At 43.6% G+C, this 26,477-nt stretch overlaps 1 protein-coding gene across 1 annotated transcript in view; it reads left to right on the forward strand.

The window, feature by feature from the left end:
- The window catches only part of SUCLA2 (succinate-CoA ligase ADP-forming subunit beta), a 103,003-nt gene that overhangs the window by 45,332 nt on the left and 31,194 nt on the right, over nucleotides 1–26,477 (forward strand). The window contains exons 3-6 of the mRNA XM_066586107.1: nucleotides 323–422; nucleotides 3,373–3,535; nucleotides 14,597–14,725; nucleotides 17,386–17,524. Coding sequence (XP_066442204.1) covers nucleotides 323–422; nucleotides 3,373–3,535; nucleotides 14,597–14,725; nucleotides 17,386–17,524 — 531 coding nt within the window. The remainder of the gene's footprint in view (nucleotides 1–322; nucleotides 423–3,372; nucleotides 3,536–14,596; nucleotides 14,726–17,385; nucleotides 17,525–26,477) is intronic.

Consider the following 26,477-nt stretch of genomic DNA (forward strand, 5'->3'; position numbering starts at 1 on the left):
CTTTAGTTACAATACCAAGTCTGGCCACTGCAGTGTGAATGGAGCTGTCTGCTTCCTGCTGAAATCCGCTCAGTGTACAAGTGCACTGGTCCAATGAACACCTCATCAGTGGAGTTCCTGGGCTGCAGACCTCCACTGATCTACTATTGATGATCTGTCTTGTGGATAAGCCATGAATGCTTTACAACTGGACAACCACTTCAATATTGTAACTTCCGGGTGTCCTGGATTCTAAAAGTTTCTGCATAACTACTGGTCATGTCTTTACGAGACTGATCTGATAATTGTATTATAACAATTGTTCTCTGATTTCTACCTGAAGGTTCCAAGGATTTGGTGGTTAAAGCCCAAGTCTTGGCTGGTGGAAGAGGAAAAGGTTCATTTGAAGGTGGCCTGAAAGGAGGCGTGAAGATTGTCTATTCGTGAGTTTATAGTTTATTACCTTTTGGATATAGGCCGTATACATCTCCATATCTAATATCCTGCTAAATAAATAAAAACCTTCATCTGACAAAAAACCCCAAAACGATTAGTACAGTCACCTTTAAAATAGGTTAGCCCATTGTGGATAGGCAATACATGTATGATCTCTGGGGGTCCGACCGCTAGGCCCCACTCTGATCACGCAAATTGTGGATCCTGAATCCTTCATTAGAAGGAAGGAAAGCCCTGATGTCCTATTAAATATCTACGGGGCTGACTGAAGCAGCCAATAGCTCAATCTGTCCCACAGACTGTGAATTGAGCGGTAGCGCATTGGCTTCAGGACAGACGTTCCCTTCTCCACACATCGCTGTGTTGTGTACGTGGAACCATAATGGACCAGGTATATCAGCCTGATTGTATATGTGTAGATGATCCCACCTGAGCGAGCATGTAGTAGGTTAGCTTTCTCAGTTGTAATATACTGTATTTGTATGTACAACCGATTCCGCCTTGGACTAGTACTCACCTGAGAAGGGGAAGCGTCGCTGCATTACCAATCCATGCCCTGGCTTCTCACCCACCGCATGCTTTGCTTTTGGTTTCATCTAGTAATTATAACCGTGTCTCTGTAGTAAGACAACTAATGTAGTCTATCAGTCTATGAACACAAAACGTGTCCTGGAACGCACCAGAGCAAGGTCTGTGGAGCTATTGGGCCAGCAAAGAATACTTTGAGATTTCAGCTCTGAAGCCTGCGCACAGCTCTCAGCATTTGCAGGAAACTATAACTTACAAATGTTTGTTGTTCTAGTGGAAGGACAGTGATGGGGATAACTGTTAGGTGTGGGCATCTGACTGCCTCTTACATAAGGAGGGGGGGGGGGGGGAAACTTGTTGGACTTCCAAGGTGGACGCTATCCTGCAGGGAAATTTCATGAAAGCGAGGATTCCCCTCAATTTCTTTTCCCCATTGGAGACTTGGTAGTTAATCACTTCTTCCTGTTGACTGGAGAACCCCAAAACTAGCAATGGAACGGCACTACTAAACTTGGTAAATGCCCAAACCGCTTTATTAACGGCAACTGTGAATGCCTGGAATCGTTCGTTCAGTGTGAACGCATCAGAGGATGATCAAATACTACTTTTAAGGATTCTCTCTCGTGTTGGAAACTCTTTCTACTTGTGGACTGGTTCTTCTTAATGGTTCGGTGATCCTCATCTATTTTTGTTCTTTGCCTATCTTTTTGAAGTCGCCCCCACCTGGAGTTCTATCCCCAACGAACTGGCTGTAACTCGGGACCAGCACCAGATAACCCTTAACTTGAATTGAACGAAGTTGTAATACTGGGTCTGGAATAGCTTTGTTTTTGGAAGAAGGCAGCCATGTTAAATATAAAATAGTATTTAACCCCTTCGTGACCAGCCTATTTTGTGCCTTAAGGACCAAGTGATTTTTAAAAAAAAATTTTTCTTCTTCTTCTTCTTCTTCTTCTTTTTCATTGTCGTGTTGCAAGAGCCAAAACTTGTTGGCATAGCCACGTGAGGGCTTTTTTTTTTTTTTTTGGAAGACTTGTATATTTTAATGGCAGCACTCTGGGGTACATGTGGCTTGTATAATGTTTATTACATTTTTTTGGGGGTGGAGATGGAAAAAACATAAAAAAATTCCACTATTGTTTTGGGGTTTTGTTTTTACAGCGTTCACCATTTGGTAAAAACAGCATAGTTTCTTAACTGAATCTGCACGATTACTGCGATACCAAGCTCATATATATATTTTTTTAATTGGTACTTTTAAACAATAAAAACCTCTTTTTAAAGAAAAGCAATTGAATCTAAGTTGCCTCTATCTAAGCTCCATAGCATTTTTATTTTTGTGGCAATGGAGGTCTTGTTTTTATTGGTACCATTTTGAGGTACATTTTTTTTAAAAACTTTTTTTTATCGTTTTTGGCGTTTATTGTGCATGAAAAATAAAATTTATTTTCTTTGTCTGCATCGTTACAAATGGTGGTAATATGTATTTTAGATTTTCTTTAAAAAAATTATTTGTTTTTGTCAATTTTAAAAATTTCATGACTGGGATTTTATTTATATATTTTTAAATTGTATTTTTTTTCTTTCATTTCAACTTGGAACTTTTTTTTTATTTTTTAAAATCTCTTACTGGGAAATGAAGATGCAATCATTTGTTCACTTGGATAGTACACTACATTACTTAAGTAATTCATTCTGCTAAGCTTATGACCTGAGCCTATTAGACTCTGTGGGAGGCGGGGCCTATTAGGCTGAGTTTCATAGCAGACATAGAGGTCTTTGTCAGGCTTCTGCTTGCCATAGTAACCCATTGGTACTTTGCAACGCCCTACGGGGTGCTAATGAGTGGTAAAGCCCTTTCGCTGGTGTCCTCTGCTTACATGCTGCAGTTGCTATTGATTGTAGCACGTAAGGGCAGGATCTGCAGTTTCTCCATTCCTGTTAGAGCAGGACCCTGGCTGTCAGTGGTCAGCAAACCACTACCTTTAAAAAGATGTACATGCAGGATTAAAGCCCATTTATGAGGTTAGTACAAAGGCAATTTGCGTTCATGAAGGGGTTAAGGTGAGTTTTTGGGATCGTATTGGTATCGTGAATTCTAAATTGAGTCCGGCTTGTTCGCTCTGAAGCAAGCATGGTAAAACTAGCCCGTGAAAATGAATTTTTCCCCAATCCCTCTAGTACAGTGTTTCAATTTCCAAAGCCTGTTTTCACCTATTTCTATATATGGGCTGAATGTGTCGCAGATGCACCATCTGTAAAGGTGCCGGCGCTGGGGAGGTTCATGTACTTATCCGTCTGAATTGGGGCATTGAAGCTGAATAGCCGTGTCACGGTCCTGGAACTTGCAATACTTGTCTGCTTTTTGTTCTTTACTTTTATCCTGTACTTTCTATTCTTTCTTTTTAGTCCAGAAGAAGCCAAAGCCATTTCCTCACAGATGATTGGAAAGAAGCTGTTTACGAAACAGACAGGAGAAAAGGGCAGGATATGTAATCATGTGTTCATCTGTGAGCGCAGATATCCCAGGAGGGAATATTATTTTGCAATTGCCATGGAAAGGTCATTTCAAGTGAGTGCCTGCATTTTTTTTTTTTTTCTAAAAAGTTTATACGCTATAAGGAATGCGCCTTTTGACCAACTTCTTGCTCAGAAAAGTTAAAAATAAGCAGCCTGTCCGGAAACCAGAAAGATCCCATTGTAGTACATGGGGTGAGTTCCACTGCATTGAAGACTGATCCATTCAAGACAAGATTCCATCATAAGACTGATCCATTTGACCAGGGGTGCAGTTTTCCTGCTCCCCAAATGGAGAAGGAAAACGGAACCCCTGAGTGTCGCTGAGCCTAGACTGTGGTCGGCTTCTGCTTGCCTCTTCCATATATACAGTACTGTGCAAAAAGTTTTTGTGGTAAAAAAGTTGTAAATTAAGAACACTTTTTAAAAATAGTGTTAATAATTATAATAAACCGCATCAATCCTTTTAGGTACACTTGCACAAAGTCAGAGATTTTGTAGGATTATAGTATGATCGACCAGTCATCATTTACAAATGTAAGTAGAAACACAGTCATTAACTGAAATAGAAACAGCTGTGTAGGGGTCTTGAAACTGGGGGACAAACAGCCAAACTCTGCTACACAGGTGAGGTTGTGGAAGACAGTTTAATGTCATAGCTCACACGCCATGGCAAGACTGTGCACAGCGACAAGACACAAGATGGTTATATGGCAAGGTCTCACCCAGGCAGAGTTCTGAAAAAGCACAAAGAAACGGGCAATGTTGAAGACTGGAAATGCAGTTGTTGGTACCGGAAACTTGATAGTGGGATTTTCAAAGTCATCGCAATTTTTAAAAATATTTTTTTGAAATTATTTCACAATTTTTAGACTTTTTTTTTGCGAGTCAGCGAACCTCTGACCATCTTGCTTCTGAGAGACCCTGCTTCTCTAATATGTTTTATACACAATGGAAAATTGGCCCTCCCAGCTTTTCATTGGTACCACTTTTCCAACCTTTTGTTAACCCTGTCCCAACTTTTTTTTTTTTTTTTGTAAATGTGTTGCTGCCATCAATTTCTAAAATTAGTTTTTTAATGATATGGAAAAATGTCTCACATTCGACTTCTGATATGTGTTCTATTGTGAATAAAATATAGCTATGAGGTTTCCAAATCATCGCATTCCTTCATTACATGTACTTTGAAACTGGGGTTTTATTTAGCTACAGCTGAACGCAGTTTTTTTTTCGCCGGAGGGCTGGAGAGCAGTACAATAATGAGCCTATGCAGGCAACAAATGTGGAGGCTGCTTGCAATACGACCAGGGAGGCGTCTGATTGGCTCCAGATTTATTCTGCAGCGGACAACAACCTCAAACATCCAGCCAATGTCATTAAGAACGATCTTCAGGGATTTTGTAGGATTATAGTATGATCAACCAGTAAAGGAGTCCTGTAAGTGAAGATTCAGCCCCACAGAGCTCTGATCTAAACATCGTCCAGTCTGTCTGGGATTACATGAAGAGACAGAAGGATTTGCGCGAGCTACATCCACAGAAGATCTGTGCTTAGTTCTCCAAGATGTCTGGAACAACCTCCCCGCTGAGTTCCTTCAAAAACTGCGTGCAAGTGTTCCTAGAAGAATTGATGCTGTTGTGAAGGTTACGGTCGATCACACCAAATACTGATGGGATTTAGATTTCTCTTTTTGTTCATTCACTTAGTTTATTTTGTCAATTAGCAAAATGCTAACCTTTCTATTTATGAAGGCCGTCTCACTTTGCTCCTTTTACGGCACCTTTTCTGCCTAAATCTTTTGCACAGTTCTGTATAACGCAATAATGATTTTGTACCATGGGAACTAACATAATGCTACTTACTTTTAATACTTGCATTTGTGTTTTGACTTTGAAACTGTTTTAGTTGTTCGTTCATGCTGTATCGTCTGGAATGTTTTTTGAGTTGAAAGAACCAGTAATTCCCAACCAGGATTCTGTGTCGTTTAGTTAGGGCTTCCCAAGAAGGTAGTAACTAGATTGGTCACTTTTACACTAGGCCTAGCACATTGATCTCCGCCAGTCTAAAGATGCTTGATATATCTTGGCCGGTATATAAAACTCTGAAATGTGTATACCATGAGTGCACAAACTTTTTTTTTTTTTTAAAGCGTGACGGCCACATTGTCATATTCAGTTACTCATAAGGGCCACAATGACTTAAAGCAACTGTCCGGGCCTAGAGAAACAAAGATGGACGATCCGTTTCTCTTGATGCACACTGTGAATAGTATGCAAGGGTTGTCTAACACGGGGTCCCCAACTCCAGTCCTCAGGGACCACCAACAGGTCATGTTTTCAGGATATCCAATGGTGAGAACACCTGTGGCAGTGTCTGAGGCATCTACAATAATTACATCACCTGAGCAATACTGAGGAAATCCAGAAAACAGGACCTGTTGGCGGTCCCTGAGGACTGGAGTTGGGGAACACTGGTCTAAGACTCTGCATGCAGATGTGACTCGCCAGCGGTGCTCAAAGCAGGTGTAGTGTTAGACTAATGCACAGTGTGCAGCAGGTAGTCAGAAGCTGGGGTGGCCATCTTTGTTTCTCCAGAGTGGCTTTAAAGAGTACCTGCCCTTTCAAACTGGAGCGCTTGTGCTCCATTGGCCATTTTGGGCTCCTATCGGCAGCTGATGATGGCCCCATATAGCGCTGTATAAGCAGGTACTCCTTTTTTTTTTTTTTTCTTAAGGTGTGTTACCATCTTAGACATATATGGTATTTCAAAGGTATAGGCTCTAAATGTTTGATAAATACAGATTTTACTTTTGGGACTATTGAGCGAGTGGTGGTTACCTTTTTTCCCAACCAGTGCGCTATAGAGTAAGAGACCGCGCAAGCATGTAGCTCTCTTCATTGAGGATTATGGATGTTATGGTTTAGGCCCATTTACACCAGCCGATGATCGCTAATTGGCGATTTGTTTTAGTGATAATTGGTGCGCGTAAATGTGCGCCCATCGTGCGCTTTTTGGGCACTGCTAGCTGATCATTAAAGGGGTTGTCCCGCGCCGAAACGTTTTTTTTTTTTTTTTTCAAACCCCCCCCACCCCCCCCCCCCCGTTCGGCGCGAGACAACCCCGATGCAGGGACTTAAAAAAAAACCCGCACAGCGCTTACCTGAATCCCCGCGCTCCGGTGACTTCTTACTTACCGGTTGAAGATGGCCGCCGGGATCTTCTCCCTCGGTGGACCGCAGGGCTTCTGTGCGGTCCATTGCCGATTCCAGCCTCCTGATTGGCTGGAATCGGCACGTGACGGGGCGGAGCTACACGGCGCCGACATCCTGCACGAGCGGCCCCATTGAGAAACGAAGAAGACCCGGACTGCGCAAGCGCGTCTAATTTGGCCATTAGACGCCGAAAATTAGACGGGCTCCATGGAAACGAGGACGCTAGCAACGGAGCAGGTAAGTGAAAAACTTCTTATAACTTCTGTATGGCTCATAATTAATGCACAATGTACATTACAAAGTGCATTAATATGGCCATACAGAAGTGTATAGACCCACTTGCTGCCACGGGACAACCCCTTTAAATTCAAGCTAACCTAAAAATTGTCCTTCACTCTTATCAGCAGTTCTCCATGGTGTGTGCTGATAGCATTGTTTCCCCCTGAAGAACAAAGGATCTGAGCGCAGATAATAGTTTGGGGCTATTAACTGCATTCAGGGAAGGCTTCATTTGCACACTTAATTGGTATTTAAGTAGCTGAGTAGCTACTTAATACTTTATGCAAAATGATCGCTCAAAGCTGTCACTCAGACTGTCTTTTGAGCGATCATCGGCCCGTGTAAAGCAGCCTTGACAGTCTAGAATCTCATAAAACTCATAAATTATAGTGAAGAGCCACATGCATAAACTGCCACAACTAATTGTGTCCTTTCTGCAGTGGCAGATGGGTCTTCTGATATTTCAGGGATGCGGAGATGGCTCCCCGCAGAGTAATTAGTCCTTTCCTATCCCTGCCCCTGAGCTATGTGTCACTCCACAACCCTCAGACATGGAGGCTACATGTGAGCAAACACCAGGCCTTAGTAAGCATTTACTGTATGAAGAACGTAGGGACCGTACAGAATAGTACTGGGGGGCCACAAGTTTTGTGCAATGCTGATTTATACTAGGCTTGCTTAAGGGAGGAATATTAGGAGTTCCCTCTCAGCGGACACATTCTTAAGGTTGGGTATTACTGTTATAGACTGTCTAAATGCATTGATGTCCCTTTAGGCTACCTACACATGGGCGAGCGTGATATCAAGTTCCGGAAATAAAAACTCCCATCACTTCAGTAAAGTAGCGATCCTCCGCTGTGGATCTGAGGATCGGCAAGTTGTTTTCAGTGGGAAACCTCTCATCACACTCGTGTACGATTAGCGCGCCGTGCGATTTGTAACTTACGGTCCCATTAAAAACAATGGGCGATGCATTCCGAAGATAAAACATGCATTGATTTATTTATTTATTTTTTCCTCTCTTGCATCGCGTTTCGGGGAAAGCGTCACTCATGTATATATGACTCTGTTCAAAATCATTGGGTTTATAGTCATGCGAGATTTGAGCGTCTCGCAACGCACAAATCTCGCGTGCGTTTCTCAGCCGTGTGAAACCGGCCTTACCCAGCACTTACGTTAATACACCTTTAGTTACTAAAAGTGAAAAGAGGACAGATATTCCAATATGCAAGTTCAACTAAGCTGAACCTGGATGTTAATGGGGAGAGTTTGTTAATTGGTGGCCGAAAAGTTTTGATCATCCATGAACCTACGGTTATGGACAACTTCACTACTTTTAGTCCTTTTTATATACAGTAGAGACTGTTCAGTGAGCTTTTTTTTGGGGGGGGGGCTTCATTTAGATCGGCATTTTATTGTTTGAGGTGCACACCTCTTACTAAATTTGCTGTATTCTTCACCAGTCTGTGCGCCAAAGTGTGAAGTCTTTGACTATGAAATGGCGCAGATTTGCACTATAGTTACTTTTTGCTTTTGGTATAAATTATAGTAAATCCCTAAGGCCATGGGAGACCACACCCTTTCACTAATCTCTTTTATGGCAGTAGTAATGATTGGAGCACGAAGTAGTAATAGTAAAAGTTGGCGTAAGTCACTACATGAATTCCCCCCCCCCCCCCCCATGGAGCCAACTAATGAACAAAATGCTGTGCACGACTATATGAGATTGTAATCCCTAACATGCCAAGTACGTGTGCCTTGAAGTATGTGTGACGCTGAAGAGGTTCCCCAGAGCAGAGCCAGTATTTCATCTCTTCATCTCTCCTTAGAAGAAGCCTGCAGTGATTTATCACGCTGTCAGATGTTTAGCAGCCGCTATTAATGCGCCCTGGAGAACAGATACCTCCCATTTATTTCCAGCAATCGCATCACAACAGACATTTTAGAGAATTCCCCATTGGATCTGCGCTCATTGCCTTTTAAATGCTAACTTGTTTTTAATCAAAGCTGGGATCAAAATATGTTGGAGGTTTTATTAAAATTGATAGAAAAATTAGTTCTTCAAATTGAATGCCATGGTACCTACTGTTCACGGGGGCCCTGGAGGTCTATGGCTTACCCCTTTGGTTTCCCACTTCATTGGCCGCCTAGGACGGTCTGTCTATCATTGTCAGAAGTTTAGGTGAAAGCTGACTTTCCTGGCAATGTTACGGGCCTTGGCACTTGTTTAAAGGGACCCTAGCACATAAACTATAAGTAAGGGTGCTTTTAGGACAGGGAACGTGGAGTCCAGGGTTGTAGGTTTTATATTTGCCCAACTCTTTGTTTTCTTGCTGTAACCCTTGGAAGTCGGCACTCAGTCTGTGAACTTGTCTCTTTCTTCAGTCGGTGCACGTGCGCTCCTATAGAAAAGTGGATATCCATGTGCATAGCCTGAAGAAGGGCGACATAACCATAGACAGATTGCCGATTTCCAGAGGTGATGCAGAAGGAACCGAGAGCCAGATAAGTATAAGTAGTATAACCCGTACTCCACGTTCCCTATCCTATGACCACCGTAACTTAAGTTATGGTGCCTCTCGAATTTTGACAAGCTCCCTTTTCAAATGGAAAGATCACTTCATCTCTTCCAATCATTGGGACACCAATGAGGGAGAGGACTTGTAAGGCTATTCAGATATGGCCACAGATCTTGTTTGCTCCAGACGTTAGTGGAATTTCCAGATGTGAACACCAACTGTAATCACCTACTAGTCCAACCTTTTGAGGAAACTATTTCAGTGGCTCCTAAGTGGGGAGACTTCCCCGCAGGAGTTCTTGGACTGGCGACTCATGGTGATCCCTAAGGATAGTAAAGATCACCTGTCTCCAAAAAACTACAGGGCCATCTCACTACTGAGACTATGTAGACTATAAGATCTTCACATCCATCCTAGCAACCCGACTGAACCACCTACTGTATTTCCACCTTGGTCCACAGGGATCAGGTCAGATTTATACCTGCGAGACAAGCCCTGGACAATATAAGGACAATATAACATTATAGACTGTCTCCACAACAAAGTCCCAGATGACCCTTCTGGCACTGGACGTAGAAAAGGCCTTTGATACACTATCATAGGGTTATTTATTTTCGATCTTGAGGCACATTGGGATCCAGGTGCCCTTTTCTCTCCGCCCTTTTGACGCTCTACTCCACACCCTCTATGTTTCTTAACTAGAACTACCCCCATACAAATTGGTAGCGGCACCAGACACGGATGCCATCTCTCTCTCCGGCTCTATTTGCTTTGGTTATTGAGCCACTGGCAGAGGCAATCCGCTCCAACCCCAACATAAAGGGGATTTGGATGTGGGATCGTGAGTATAACGTGAGTCTGTTTGCTGATGATCTCTTGCTGACCCTCTCCCAGCCCTTAACATCCCAACTAAATCTGATGGCCATACTAGAGATCTGGGCTAATCACTCGGGCCTCCGAGTAAATGTTAAGAAATTTTGAAATATCCCATATTAACAACCCAGAACCTTTTAATAAAATTGATAAATATCAATTTCCAGTTTCAGCATAAACACTGTATCTCATATCTAGGCATTAATTTGACTACCTCAATACACTCCTTCTACAAATGGAACTGCCTGGCCATACTTTAAGAGATTATGATCTGTGCTACTAAAATGGGACAGATCCCCCCCCCCCCCCCCATCTTTCCTGGGTGGGCAGAAGTAATGCAATAAAAATGATACCACTACCTTGTATCTTGTACCTCTTCAGATGCCTGTCAATAACTATCCCCTGCCCACTCTATGCCATTTCCTGTGTCGCATATACAGGTTTATCTGGGCCAACAAGAGCAAGGATAAACGTACAGTAATGCATTACTATAAATGTTTTAGGAAGGCTGTCCATGCCCAATTTAGTCCAATATTATAAAGCCGCCCAAATAACTCAATGGGCATTATATTCTAGTGATCTAAAAGGCCCTCTATGGGTCCACCTAGAGAAAAAGCGTATTGACCCGCACAGTACACTATATTCTTGTACTACGGAACCTCTCCCCCCAGGAATACAACGATTGAGCCCACTGTCATGCTATTCTCTTACTGTGGAGAAGAAGCACTCGATTTAAGTACAACCTATCTCCCAGGATCTCTCCCATCCTAGCAATACTCCCCAATGGCGCTCAGAGACCTGGTGACTGATCATATGACTGTGACATCACAGGTCCTGTAAGCACACAGCTGCTGTCCAGCTCTGCTGGTTTAGGACCTGGGACCAACTCCAATCCCTTTCACTATATCATATTAGTAAGTGGCAAAAGAAACACTGGTACTATTTATACCCAGGACTGTAACAAGGGGGCGCCCTATACGCCTAGAGGCAAGAAGGTTTCTACTCCAACATAGTAAGAGCAATCAGACTATGGAACTTTCTGCCGGAGGACGTTGTGATGGAAATTCACTATAAGAGGGACCTGGATGTTTTGAAATCAATGGAGCAGTGCCTTCCATTACACTTCCTTCCCCTTTTTAATGTAGTTTTTATTTAAAAGCTTTCCAGAACAATGGGTAAATATAGCTATTCTGCATGACAAATGATCAAGGAAGTATCGTGCCATCAAACTGGACCACAAGGTGGCAGCAGTGTACCACATAAGCAGGACAAACACCGTGCATCCGCTGATGTATGATCTGTCTTGTCTGTATCAAGCACACCTACCTTTCATGTGGAATGTATGTAACTGACAGTCTTTAAAGTCTGCTTGACCTCACTTGCCTTCTGCTATCTCTGGCAATAGTTTTTCAAAAATAAAAAAACCTGAAAAACCTCTCCTATGCATTCAGTGTTCATTTCATTTAGTTACACGTTTTGCGAACAGAGTACTTGGGCTTTGTTGCTGAGGATTGTGGATGATGCGTGCGCGGCTGTTATTAAAGATAGCGATCAGAACTGTCAGCTGCTCGCATCACTTCTGAGTGGACAGAAGAGAATGATGGATTACCGTGATGAAAGAGCCTTTTCCAAACTTTAGCCGTAGAGTTCGAAGCTTACAATACTCTAGAATGTAGCCTTGTACTAAACTTCGGCTCTTTCCGTAGGCACTGGGTGGGTGGCTGATGGCCATGACAGCAGCAACTATGGCATCTGTGCTTTTACACAGGGGAGATAATCTGTCCAGATAATGTAGGTGGAGCGCGAGATCTCATCCAGCCACCCCTATTCACTGCTAATGGGCAGTCGCTCAGAGATTCAGTGACTCCTGTTTAAACGGATCGAGAAGCCGCCCACTAGCTCTGTTTCAATGAGTCGGAGCGACTTCTTGCTCAGCCTTCTGTCGGGGCTGTGTGTACATGGCCTGATTAATCACCTCTAACTGCTCATTTGAGCTATTAGTCTGATCAATATTGGCCTGTGTAAAAGTGGTTTCATACCACTTCAGCCTGTGTTTGAGTATGGTGAGTGTAGGCAAGTGTTGTTGCTCCCTAAGGTATCCGCTAGGGCTGGGCGGTTTAGCCGAAAATTGAAATCTCTTAATTTTTTTCTTTTTTCACTTTCTTTTTTTTTTTTTTTTTTTTATTTTAATGGTTTTTTTTTTTTTTTTGGGTCCTTTTAAGCTACACAGGATTAAAATGCCAAAACACCTTTTTATGAATACATAAAGAAATCACATACACAACAATTCTTTAATAAATAGTGGTTATCAGAATTCAGTGGGACAATTCTGATAATCAGTACTTAGCAAGGAATTACTGTATATGCGATTTCCTTATGTAAAAGAATGGGGTGCGAATGTGGTTATATACACATGAAAGATGTGTTCCGCACAGTGCAGTCATCCCAGCCCCCCATGTAGAATGCCCACCCCCATTACAGTCGCCATGTACTGTCCTTTTCTCTTTATTCCAGCCCCCCATGTACTTTGAATGCTATTACAGTCTCCATATACTGTCTATCCCTTCATCCCAGCCTCCATGTACTATGAACACACCCTATTACAGTCTCCATATAATGTCTATCCCTTCATCCCAGCCCCCCATGTAATAGGAGCACACCCTATTAGTGTCCATATAATGTCTATCCCTTCATCCCAAGCCCCCATGTATTATGCACTCCCCCTATTACAGTCTCCATATAATGTCTATCCCTTCATCCCAGGCCCCCATGTAATAGGAGCACACCCTATTAGCCTCCATATACTGTCTACCCCTTAATCCCAGCCCCCCATGTACTATGAACACACCCTATTACAGTCTCCATATTATGTCAATCCCTTCATCCCAGTCCCCCGTGTATTAAGAACACACCCTATTACAGTCTCCATATACTGTCGTCTACACCTTCATAATACTGTTCACTCCCCCTCCTCACCGCTCCAATGGACTTTCCTCCACCCAGTCATCAGAGTCCCACTTCCTGGCGTCCTTCACACCCCCACAGCCCGATACTGGCCTGAACCATATGGGGGAGGGCTAATTTTGACTTCATGATTCTGATGAAATTTAGAATTGTACCTCCCTCTAAGTGCCGATTACTCAAATTAATTTAATTAATTGCATAGCCCTAGTGATCATGCACTTTAAATTTCTCCTGAGCTCCCCATATGCATGCACACTTGACTCGGCCAACGGCATGTCCTCTCAGTAGGGACGAAGTCCGTGGCTGCCAGACACCTTTTGAAAGCGTCTCGCCTTCATTGAGAACAAAAGATCAGGCATATTGAAACTCGGCAGGCTCCTTCTGAGATCTGTCTGGAGGAAGTGAGAACCCCTATATACACAATAAACGGTCGGGCGGTCGGTTTGGCCGACCTTTATCTAGTGTGTATGGCCATCTTTAGCTCTAGAAAGCCAGTGAACTGTTCTTGTCCTGCTGTTGCTCAGAGTGACTCTTTGGAAATCGAAGCAGTGTGTTACAGCCAAGGATAGACTAACTTTAATTGCTGACCCAGCAGTGAGCTTGTGGGGTCCACTACTTCACAGCTGACTTGTTGCCCTTTGAACAGGGCAGCTCTGGCACAGCCGATACTTGACAGATTGTCACAATCTAGTGACCGTGCCATAGAGTCACTGAGCTCTTCCCGCAGCCCTAGACTAATCCCACTTGTAGCTAGGACCTAACATGAAAAGGCTAGCCCAATGATAAGGCTGTCGGTTCTCAAGAGCTCAACCATTGCATTGCTATTGAAGTACTAAAAGGGGGGGGGGGCTGTATACGAATCGACAAGCAGATCTGGAAGGGTCTACTTGTGTCTGTCACCAATTTAGATACCTCGGGTAAAACCTACATTTTCACTGGGAATTCACAGAATAGAGGATGTAAGATTCCGAAGCTTGCTTTTAAATGTACTTTACATATGCATAAGGTTTTTAGGACTTTGTACAAAGCCGAGCAATGATTGTAGGTTTTATGAACTTTGTAGCAAAGGGTATAAATTGGTTACTGTTTCTACATTTTTAACATGAGGATATATGAGCCAATAGATGGAGATGCTAATTGTTTTGGGTTGGGTGTTGATCCAACATGTTGGACATCGGTAGCCTTGTATTTTAGGTAATAAGAGAATACTTCTACAGACTAATGTGTTTTTGTACCATTCCAATGTAATGCTCCCTTTTCTTTCCTCAGGGCCCGGTCTTGGTTGGAAGTGCTCAAGGTGGGGTTAACATTGAAGATGTTGCTGCTGAAAATCCTGATGCTATTGTGAAAGAGCCCATTGATATTGTGCAGGGCATCCAGAAGGAACAAGCCGTCAGGGTAAATTACTTTGCTCTAGGATTGTTAAAGAGCAGCTTCTTATAGGACAAACAGCAGGTTTCATAGACGTTCCGTCTGGGTTAGACTATTATTAAAGAGTATCTTCACCTTTTTCCCATTTTTATTTATTTTTTCCCTCTTTTTATTGTTCCTGTGCATCCAAGATGGAAAATAAAGCAACTTTTGTAAATGGTCTTTATTAAAAATATTCTACCAAATCGGTGTTTATAGGAGATTTAGACACTATGGGCAAGAAGTGGGGGTGGTAGGGGGGACATAAAAGCAGAATTCAGGAGTTCTAAAAAGTTGCAACTTTTTGCAAGTCCTACTTATGCAAAAATGAGCATTTTTGTTCTGCTTTTTATGTTGCCTTTGCCACTTTTGTAAAAAATTGGGAGGAGACAGGGATGGCCGCTGCCCATCAAATTCTCTGTGATTTATGCTACGAACTGGTGGAAATCATAGCGGAAGTCTATGGCAGGTTTACACGGGCCACTAGTCACTTGGTTTTTAGCTCTGCCCTGTAGACAGCCTTGTGTACACGGGACGATTATCGCCTGAACTTGTTCCCCCGAGACTTTAGGCCATAATCGCCCCATATAAAGTACCCTTTACTAGCAATTCGGGGACAGATAGATGGGAAACTTGACTGCAGGCTCAGACTACAGAATTTACTTAAAGTTTATTAAGGAGGTATGTGTAGGAGCTGTAGACACTAAATGGGTAGATTTGCAAATAATGTTCATTTGTTCGTTTTTGATACACTGGAGCAATAAATCGGCTCTGAGTGGCGATACCCTTTAATGATCTTCTTCATGTATACTTGTGGACCTACCTACATATAAACGTTTGTAAAACAATCTGTAGGTGAATTGGAAGTCCATATTTTATTACTGAAATACTCATGCTTGGTGGTTCACATAAGAAAAATGTTTAGAAATTGTAATCGCGCCAATATTTGTAAGAAAGAAACCTAAAATTCTGTTACAAATTAGGAGAACCATCCATGATTTGTTAAATGTGGAGATGGCTTCACAGCTATAGTGGCTTAAAGGGAAGTTATGTACTTTATGCTGTTCTGACTGCTGATTTCAACCACCTGTTGCTTATATAATAAAGTTCAGCGGTCTTTAAGAACTTACTGCTTGTTTCTGCAGCCCCCCGGATGACGACGAGCCCAGCTTATTCCATCAGTGATTGTACACTGAGAAAACTGCCAATGTAATGGCTAGAAGGCTGTCCATGGGGGTGGATGGACGGGGCTGTCCATGGGGGTGGATGGACGGGGCTGTCCATGGGGGTGGATGGACGGGGCTGTCCATGGGGGTGGATGGACGGGGCTGTCCATGGGGGTGGATGGACGGGGCTGTCCATGGGGGTGGATGGACGGGGCTGTCCATGGGGGTGGATGGACGGGGCTGTCCATGGGGGTGGATGGACGGGGCTGTCCATGGGGGTGGATGGACGGGGCTGTCCATGGGGGTGGATGGACGGGGCTGTCCATGGGGGTGGATGGACGGGGCTGTCCATGGGGGTGGATGGACGGGGCTGTCCATGGGGGTGGATGGACGGGGCTGTCCATGGGGGTGGATGGACGGGGCTGTCCATGGGGGTGGATGGACGGGGCTGTCCATGGGGGTGGATGGACGGGGCTGTCCATGGGGGTGGATGGACGGGGCTGTCGCTGGGGGGTGGATGGACGGGGCTGTCGCTGGGGGGTGGATGGACGGGGCTGTCGCTGGGGGGTGGATGGACGGGGCTGTCGCTGGGGGGTGGATGGACGGGGCTGTCGCTGGGGGGTGGATGGACGGGGCTGTCGCTGGGGGGTGGATGGACGGGGCTGTCGCTGGGGGGTGGATGGACGGGGCTGTCGCTGGGGGGTGGATGGACGGGGCTGTCGCTGGGGGGTGGATGGACAGGACTCATTTCATGCTGAGAGCTGCAGAAACAAGCTGGAAATTGTGAAAACCCCTTGCACATTACCCCATAAGTAATAGACCGCTGAAATAAGCATATCTGTCACTACTTTATACTGCACTGTGAGGGTAGCATGAAGGCTATTGACAGGTTCTCTATAAACAGGTGGTCCAGGGCTGGAAAAAAGGGTCTGCTCCTCTTCTATTTCAGAAATGTCATGTCTGTCTATGGGTAGTATGTGGTGTTGCAGTTCAACTCTCTTCACTTGCTTCGTGATGAGCTGCAGTACCAGTTGCAACCTATAGGCAGACTGAAAACGGCAGACTTCGCCTTTTTTCCCCCCTCTTCTCCCCTAGTTCTTGACAAACCCATTTTAAGGTACAATTCGACGATGATGAGAAACGTATGTACTTTTCCACTAAGTATGCATCCAGTATGCTAGATGATTAAAGTAATTTTACTCCTGTTACACAAGAGAAAATGTTATATTCTTCTATAAGCCGGGAAACGTTTGGATGTGCTTTAATGTAAAACTCCTGAAGATGATGTATTAAAACAATGAGTTGTGCTTCTACAAGGAGTCTATATATTCTGCCATTGTGAAACTTTAATCATTGTGAGCCATTTCCATCGTAACAGTACGGAGAGTAGAGGTATGAAGAGGAGTGTGGCTTTCCATAGGAATTTAGCAGATTAATTGGGTGCAGTTATTACTATTTATTTATTTATTTTTTTTTGTTTAGCTTGCTCAGAAAATGGGCTTCCCAGAAAACCTTGTGGACGAGGCGGCGGAGTGCATGATCATCCTGTATAATCTGTTCATGAAATACGATGCCACAATGATTGAAATCAATCCCATGGTAGAAGATGCATCCGGAATAGGTAAGCAGCGCTGTCGTAAAGGGACAAGACTGCATGCATTCTCCTCCAGCTCTGAGATGCAGAAGAGTTTGTGCACTTTGCTACTTTTCTAACCATTTTTTTTCTGGGTGAAGAGGATTGTTTTACACAAGATTCCTATTGTGTTGTGGATATTTAGGATGATAAGGAAAAATGACATACAGTTCTCTATCCCTGCGCTTCTTATCCTGGTGGGTTGTTTCTGACTTTCGCTGTGCAAAACCTACAATCCTTGTGCATGGCTGTGTCACACATGGTAAATGGAGTCAATGAAAGTAAATGGACTTTCATTGATCCATTCCTATTACCGTGTAAACACTGTGTAGATGCGCGCGACAAAAAGATCGCAGCATGTTCTATTTCTCAGCATATCACGCAGCGTGAGCGCCGTACTTTTGTATGCAATGTTGTCCTTGTGCAATAAATATGTAACCCCCACTATGAAACAGAACACGTATTTAAAAAAAAAAAAACGAAACACATTTCACATGACCGCATGACAGTCATGCATAGTACACTCGTTGCTATTCACGGCCTCTGCCGACATCACACAGGCCGCTAATACCCGCCGCATTTTACGCTTACTGTCATGTGAATGAGGCCTTACGAAAACGTACTTCTGTTCCCCTCGTCTGTCTCTAGTACTGGTGCTACTGTGCATGGAGAAGCTGTTCTATGCTGCAGATGGCTTCTCCCATTCACAGCGCACCCACTCCCCACCGGACCTCATGCACCGGCTCTGTGTCTCAGTGCACTGAGTGGTGATATACTGTACTGTAATACCTGATACACGGAGAGCATCTGATGGTGCATCCGGTCAAGTGGGAAGCACTTATAAGAAGCCACATCGTCAATGTTAATTCCACCTTGAGCACTTCCGATTTAAGACCGGGCCCTAAGGAAAGAAAAGCGAGAATTAAAATGGATACCACAAAATTAAAAAACCTACATTAGTTTGTAGAAATTTTTTTTTATTACCTATAATACACGCTACAGATGTCCAGCGTGTTGCTTTTAGCACCCAACACCAAATGGTTAGCTTCTAAATGTGCTCGCCTCTGGCTGGTGTTTGTGTTAAAAAAATGAAAAAACAAATACAGCGGCCAATGTCGCTATATACATTGCTGATACATTCATAGAAACTAGCATCACTGAACGGCTTTGAAAAGCTTCAGTTACAGTCATTTTGATGCAGATTTCCAGTCCAGATGGCGCACCAAAAGTCCATAACAAAGTACGGTAAACTACAAAGCACATGCATTGGGTCCTACAAAACCCTATGCACATGCGGATCGAATGTGAAAGCAAGCTTGTACCCCAAGGTGTGTGAATGGGTGAAAGACACAATCAGACCCATTCAAATGTACTTGTGGACTTGTATGCACAATCCCTATAAAGTATCAATGGTTCAGCTTTGGAGAACCGACAACTATATTATTGGACTAACCTTTTCAAGTTAGCGCCTTGATTTAAGTGGGATCAGTCTAGGACTGTGCAAAGAGCTCAGTGACTTTCATGGCCCTGTCACCGGATTGTTAGTCTGTCAATTATCTGCCCCATTCAAAGAGCAACAAGTCCGTTGTAAAGCCGTAGACTGCACAAGCTCTTTGCTGAGTAAGCAAATTGTCTGTCCTTGGTTGTAACGGCCTCCTCTGATTTCCAGATTGTCTCCTGCAGCAGCACAAGAACAGTTCACTGGATTTCTAAGGCTAATGTTGGCCAAACCAGCCAACCACCTAATGTGTATATGGGTGTTCCCACTTTGTCCAGACAGATTCCAGGAGAAAGAGGGGTCGGCCATTTTGAATTTCAACACTCCCAATCTTTGTTCCCAATAAAGATAAGCCAATGCCCAACGTGTCTGGCAGCAACTTGCTCCCCTCTCCCTAATTAGAGCATGTGCATACTTAGCCGACTCAAATGCGCATGTGTTTGGGGAGCTCTGGAAGAATAGCTGCTGGTCACAAGAGCAATTTAAAGTGTATGAACACTAGGGCTGGGCAATTGAATTAATTTGATTAATCGCCATTTTGCTCAGATCAGCTCTGCCCCGTGCGTGGCTAATATCTGGATGGGAGGAGTAGAGTTTGCAGAATGCCAGAGAGTGGGCTATGTTGACTGGGGGGGAGGAAAGCAAATAGGTAGTGGGGGAGAGAGAACTGTATATTGAGGCTGTCATGGAGGGAGAAAAGGACAAAAAATGGAGACTATGATGGGGTGTCTGCATAGCACATGGGGTAATGGTGATTGCGCAAATTTTCAATCCATAGATTTCAAGACTAAAGGTCCATTTACACGTAACGATTTGCTCAAAATTTGTTCAAACGATCGAAAGTGAGCGATGGGTTTGCTTTTAAAGATGAGCATTTAAACCTAACAATTATTGCTAGAAATGGATGTGGCGTCTGGGCATTTCAGCCGTTCAGTGTGTCGATTGGTAGCGTTTTACATGTAAAGATAAGTGGACAACAGTTTGATGGGAGGGGTGTGCATTAGTGAAGGAAAAGAGTCAGCAAGTGTGGATTGGCCTTTGAAAGTAGGTCTAATTGGGTGGGTTTTCATAAGTTGAGTGCAAAAAAAAAAAGGTTTTGTGAATTGACATTTGACAGAATCTCTACGTGTCAAGTTTGTAATCACTGAGAAAAAACAAACAAAAAACAATGGTTAGTGTAGGAGTTCCCTGCTTCGGCATTGAGAAAAAAAAACAGTAGGTGGTAGGTCTATGCCAAAAAAAAAGGCGTTTTGGGAATTGACCTTGTAAAAGAATCTCTGGGTGTCAAGTTCATGCTTTTTTTTTTCTCCCCGTCATAGTAAAATCTGCTGGCGCCCAAAGATAAACCCTCGATGCAGATGCCGTGACCTTTGCATGCAAAGTAAAAGATGGCGACTGTATTTTTGATCCTCTTTGTAGCTGCTGCGGTGTACGTCGGCCAATTTACCAGCCAGTGGTTGAGCACTAGGAGGGCATGTAAAAAGAGTTGCTTTGTTCGCCCGACAGCCAATTGCTCTGCCTTTTTAGACTCAAGAAAGCACGCCCCGCCAAACGATAACCCCTCCCCACGAATCGCTGGACGGTTGTCGTTTAAACCAAGTGAAAAGCGAACTGCCAAACAACGGATTTTATGCGGACTAAAAGTCAACGCTGAACGAATATTGAACAAAAAATGCACGACAGCCCGCGTTTACACATAACGATGATCGCTCACTTTCTGCTGTTTTACATGAAACAATTAAAATTCGTTCAAAGGGCCTTCGTGTAGAAAGTTTAAGTTATCTGTTATTGATGTTACCCAGCAGAAAGAATGCATTCGGGGCAAGGAAACCCCATCCTCAGCTTAGCTGGGAGGAACATTAGCAAGATGGCCATTAACGAGACATAAGGTCCCAAATATGGATTAACTGAGAAAAGGGAGAAGGGAAGATGCAGGAAAAAAAAAAATCTTGTTACAAAAATTGGCAAATACATGAAATACAACAAATTACTAAAAAAGAAATAGCTGCTGATATAACAGATTCTCTGGGGCAGAATGTAGCATGTGCTGTGAATGTATACAGACCGTGTATTTGGTCTCGTGGGGAGCAGATGCATTGTGAAGGGGAGAAGCCATTTGCAGCATAGAACGGCTTCTCCATACATAAGTGCCAAGGGGATGGACAGAGGAAAGGAGGAAGAAGAGCTATACTGAACACCAACGCTGGAGACAGATGTTAGGCTTAACCCCTTGAGTGGCACGCCTGGAAAATTTCCGGGACGAGCTCCACTGCTCATAGCAACATAGCCCGGAAGATTTCCGGGCTATGTATCACTATGGGAGCTGCAGAGCACAATGCCACAAGCTGTAACATTGTGCTCTGCCTGCACAGACCCACAGAGAACAAAGCAAGGGCTTTGAAAAACCAGCAGAAGATATTGCCGATATGTCGGCAATCTCCTGCTTTGTTTACAGGTTGCCATAGAGACCATCGGCATGTCAGAAGCAAGCCGATGGTCTCTGTGGCAGGGAGAGCTGGTTGTTAGCTGTCAGAGGACAGCTAGGTACTAGCTCTTACAGCAGAGATCAGAGAAAACCTCTGGTCTCTGCTGTGTTAACCCCTTACATGCTGCAGTCTATGTGACTGCAGCATGTAAAGGGCTGTCACTGCAGCATGTAAAGGGCTGTCACCATCGGACCCCCGGAATGTGATCAGGGGTCCTGATGGGTCCCTGTGGAAGTCCCCTAAAGGGACAAAAAAAAATACAATCACACATGTGGTATCCATGCGTCGTAATGACCCAGAGAAGGAAGTTAATGCATTATTTAACCCCTTAATGACATGGCCCCTTTTTTTTCTTTTTTTACTCCCCCCTGTTTAAAAAATCACAACTTGTCCCGCAGAAAACAAGCCCTCATATGGCCGTGTCAATGGAAAAATGAAAAAGTTATGGCTCTTGAGACGCAACTGCAAAATTAGTTGAAATTCAATGATTATACTATTTTAAAAAACCTGCCCTGGTGGGCACGACAGGGTGGTAGGAAACCCGCCACTCAAGGGGTTAAAAGGAAGTATTAGGTTTCGAAGACTGAATAAAGTGTATAAAGCACGTTTCAATAATAAAGTCTTGTAATGTGAACAGTTGTGCCTGCTGGTCAAAATGTAGGTATCCAAAGTCACTAACCTCCTTGAGGGAACTGGTTCCTTGAATTGCTAATCTGTTGCAAAAAGTTTGGAAGTTCCCCTGGCTTCCTCAATACTTAGTGTGGACAGCAACCCTAACCCAAAGCAGAAAGGCGAAATTCCATCTGTATCTTACCTTCAACCCCAAGCAAGTGTTTTTCACTGAAAAGTGTCTTTGTATAAAATTCCAACTTTTAAAGGATTTGACCATTATAATCCAAGAAACCATTACCCATAATGCTTTTAGAAGGTCAGAGGTGAAGTACCAAATGGAAAAGGACAGATAGGTGGAACAAACCAGGTTGGTGCCCGGAGCAAGAAGGGTGGAGTACGAATGGAGGTGCTGCCAACCAGGTTGGACGCCTCACCCTGATGGGAGGACGTAAAATAGGATGTAGAAAAACTGGATAAAAGACCCTGGTGCATTGCGCAGCTTTCTAATGACGCTTTAGGCAGATCAGTAAAGTTAAGTTGTCTTCTATAAAATGGCAGCAATAAAATGCGTTTTGAGGTAGAGATCATCTTCATCAGTTAAGCTGGAGTATTAGCTAGGAACAATTTTGGAAATGGATTTAAAAAAAAAAGGGAACCGAATGGCAGAACGGGAGTAAACAAAGACAAAAATCGGTTAGTAGCATGAAATAAATCTATATAAAAAGCATAGCAACCCTGGGTTCAGATCCTACTACTGGATCCATAACCTCCATCGTGACCATCCATGCTCGCTTCCTTAGGCCCCTCTCACATGCGTGTACATGCTGCATTTTTAGTAGGGCAGAGCTGCCAATGATGTCTTCACTTTCAGTTTCACTCCCGGTGCCATAGAACGCTATGTTCAAAAATGCGGTAAAAAGCACGGCACACAGCGGCGTTCTGCGTTTTTTGACAGCATTGAACACGATCCCTATTGATTTCAATGGGTGACACATTAAGCTTAAAAGAATCACAAAGAATGACAGGCTTCTTTATGATCCCAAACTACATGAATTTTACCATTTACTGAAATTCATAGACCTTAACAACCCTCCAGGAAGACCCTTTATATCCTGTAGTAATTCATCACATGTGATTTATCACATTACAAGGATGTCCTCCTTCAGAAATATGTCAACTTTAAAATTGTACCTTAAAGATGCCCCCTACCTTCATATCAATGCAGGTTGTTTTTTCTAGAGCGGTTAGGTAGCACATTCATCTAGGTACCTACTGATATTACAGGGGTTGACATGTGGGCCTGTGGGAGGGTTTGGATATCGTCTTGTGTTTTACCCCATGTAGACTTAAAATCTACATCGTAGTCCATTTTGCAGTGAATACTTTTTCTGCAGAGTATGCGTTACGTTTCTTGAAATCTTATCCACACCTCTGATGCTGACAAGATGGCGCTCAAAACTGATGTTTATTATAAGAAATGGCGCACAAGATTTCCAATTACGCAAACTACGGCAATAATAACAATTTGCTTTTGCAGAAGAACCTCTATACTTTAAAACATTAAGTATCGACAATGGCGTTTGTCCTGACAGTCTACACATTTGTGCTGTTCCTACAAAAATGCCTCCAAATATATGAAAACGGTCAAAATTACAACACAAATCCTTGTCAGTCAGCGCTTAAGGACTGGAGAGCCGACTTCTTGGTCATCTGTGTTGGAACAGCCTTGCGATTTGCTTCCACGACTTGAAGCAACAGTTGTTTTTCTTCGGCATTAGTAAAAAGTCTGAAAATTCACGGTTTTTGAGCCCAACCTTGTGGTAGACATAAGAACATAAAGGTTTGTTAATTGGAAAACAATTAGAGGGGGTCTTGCTTTGTAGTTAAAAGTTGGTTTTTTGGGTCACTCTAGGGAACATACTGGAACGATGGTTTCACACAAGTTTTTGTAGCTTTTTTTTTTTTTGAGCCAAAGCCAGAAGTGGATAGAAAAGAATGAGAAACATATGTATTATTCTGCTTCCTGCTGGATCCACTTTTGACTTTAGTCTAAAAACTGTCACAAAAACCTGTGTGAAATCACCCTAAAGGCTAGATATACCGTAATCCGTTTTTGTTCTAATGCATTTTAAGTATACCCATTATAGTCTCATTCTGTAGTCCTATTTCCTTCAATCGATGTCTCGATTATTCCTAAATCCCCGAATGTATGTTGATTGCTGAAAACAGATAAGTGCGACTGCAGGACCAGACTAGGCAAGCTTTGTTTGTTACTATGGAAACGGGTAGATCACGAAAGGTGTAGAAACAATACAACATTTTTAAATTAAGACCGATTTCAAAGTTGCATCACACTTCAATTTACCTATATTCGTTGGACATTAAAAAGGAATTTATTGCAATGGTGTACATAGCCATTAAATGAAGTAATTAAATAAAATGACATCATATAAAGAAGGAAAAAGGCATATTAGTGTAAAAGTTGCCTACAATTGTTGTAATTTTTAGCTAGCTAATCCATAAAATCATCTTCCCCCTCCCTTCTCAGCCCCCGGTGACGGATCTCAGTGCTGTAGAGTTGGCTGCTTACTTCAAAAAGAAAATTGACGACATCCGGGAGGAAATAACCTCCCAATCCCAGACTAGCCCTGGTCCTAGTCTTGTCAGCACTGCATTTAGCTCCTGCTCACTCTCTGTACTCAGACCAACGGCAGATTGTGTCTCCAGATTGCTTTCGTCTGCTTGCCCACCACCTACGCTAGCGACCTTCTTCCCTCACACCACCTCCAATTCCTCTCCCCGATGGTCATCTCCCACCTCACCACTATATTCTATGTTTCTCCGACCTCTGACATCTTCTCTTCCTCATTCAAACATGCTATCATATCCCCACTGCTAAAGAAACCAACTCCTGACTCGACCGATGCTGCCAACTACCAACCCATCTCCAACCTCCCCTTCATCTCCAAACTACTAGAATACCTGGTTTACTCTCGCCTTATAAGCTACCTCTTAGAAAACTCTCTTCTTGACCCCCTACAGTCCGACTTCTGCCCCCTACACTTGACAGAAACTGCCCTGACTAAAGTGTCAAACGACCTCCTGACGGCCAAATCAAGGGGGAACTACTCCCTACTGATCCTCATCAATCCCTCTGCAGCATTTGACACTGTTGACCACAAACTCCTCTTCAGTGTGCTTCACTTCATTAGACTAAAGGACACTGCTCTCTCCTGTTTCTCCTCCTACCTATCTGACCGCGCATTTAGTGTCTTTTTTTTGCTGGTTCTACCTCCCCTCCTCCTTCTCTTGCTGTTGGGGTCCTCCAGGACTCTGTTCTTGGACCCTCCTGTTCTCCATCTACACAGCTCCCATTGGACAGATCATCAGGAGATTTGGCTTTCAGTACCATCTCTATGCTGATGACACCTAGTTATGCAGAACACCACAGACTGACTGTTTGCTGTCTAACACTATGTCCTCTCTCTACATAAAACTGAACCTCTCAAAAACTGACCGCCTCCTGTTTCCGCCCTCTACTAACCAACCTCATCCTGACATCTCCATCTTAGTGTGTGGCACCACCATAACTCCCAGCATGCTCGCTGCCTTGGGGTTATATTCGACTCCGATCCCTCCTTCACCCCCTATATCCAATCTCACGCATTAACATGTGAGCTGCACCTCAAAAACATCCAAGAATCCGCTCTTTTCTTACCGTGGACACGCTAAAACCACCCACTGTTGCCCTCATCCACTCTCGGCTTGATTGTTGCAAAACTCTGCTGATTTGGCCTTTCCCGCACCAGACTCTACCCTCTCCAATCCATCCTGATTGCGGTAGCCAGGCTCATCTTCATGTCCAGCGGTTACTCGGATGCTTCTGCTCTGTGCCACTTACTGCACTGGCTGCCCGTCAAATACAGAATTCAATTTAAACTCCCCAGCCTCCTCCACAAAGCTCTCCTCAGCACCGCGCCGCTCTACATTGCTTCCCTCATCTCAATTCACCACCCAGCCCACGCACTCCGCTCTGCTAACGAAATCGGACTAAGTGCGCCTTTAATTCGAACCTCTCATTCCCGCCTCCAAGACTTCTCCAGAGCAGCACCGGTCCTCTGGAATGCGGGCAATCACTGACACACTAAACTTTAGGTGTGCTCTAAAACCGCCCCACTTCAGAGAACCAAACCAAACCCCTCTGTGCTCTGCCTGATAACATGCTCCCTGTCTTACTGACTGCAAATAGTGTGGTCTTTTTGGCCTGCACTTCAGACCCGCACTATGATGAAATTTATAATTCCCCTATTGCAGAAGTAGTTTTGTTTTTAGATCCTTTGCAGAT

This window comes from Eleutherodactylus coqui, chromosome 1 (assembly GCF_035609145.1).
Source record: "Eleutherodactylus coqui strain aEleCoq1 chromosome 1, aEleCoq1.hap1, whole genome shotgun sequence".
In the NCBI taxonomy this organism is placed as follows: Eukaryota; Metazoa; Chordata; class Amphibia; order Anura; family Eleutherodactylidae; genus Eleutherodactylus; species Eleutherodactylus coqui.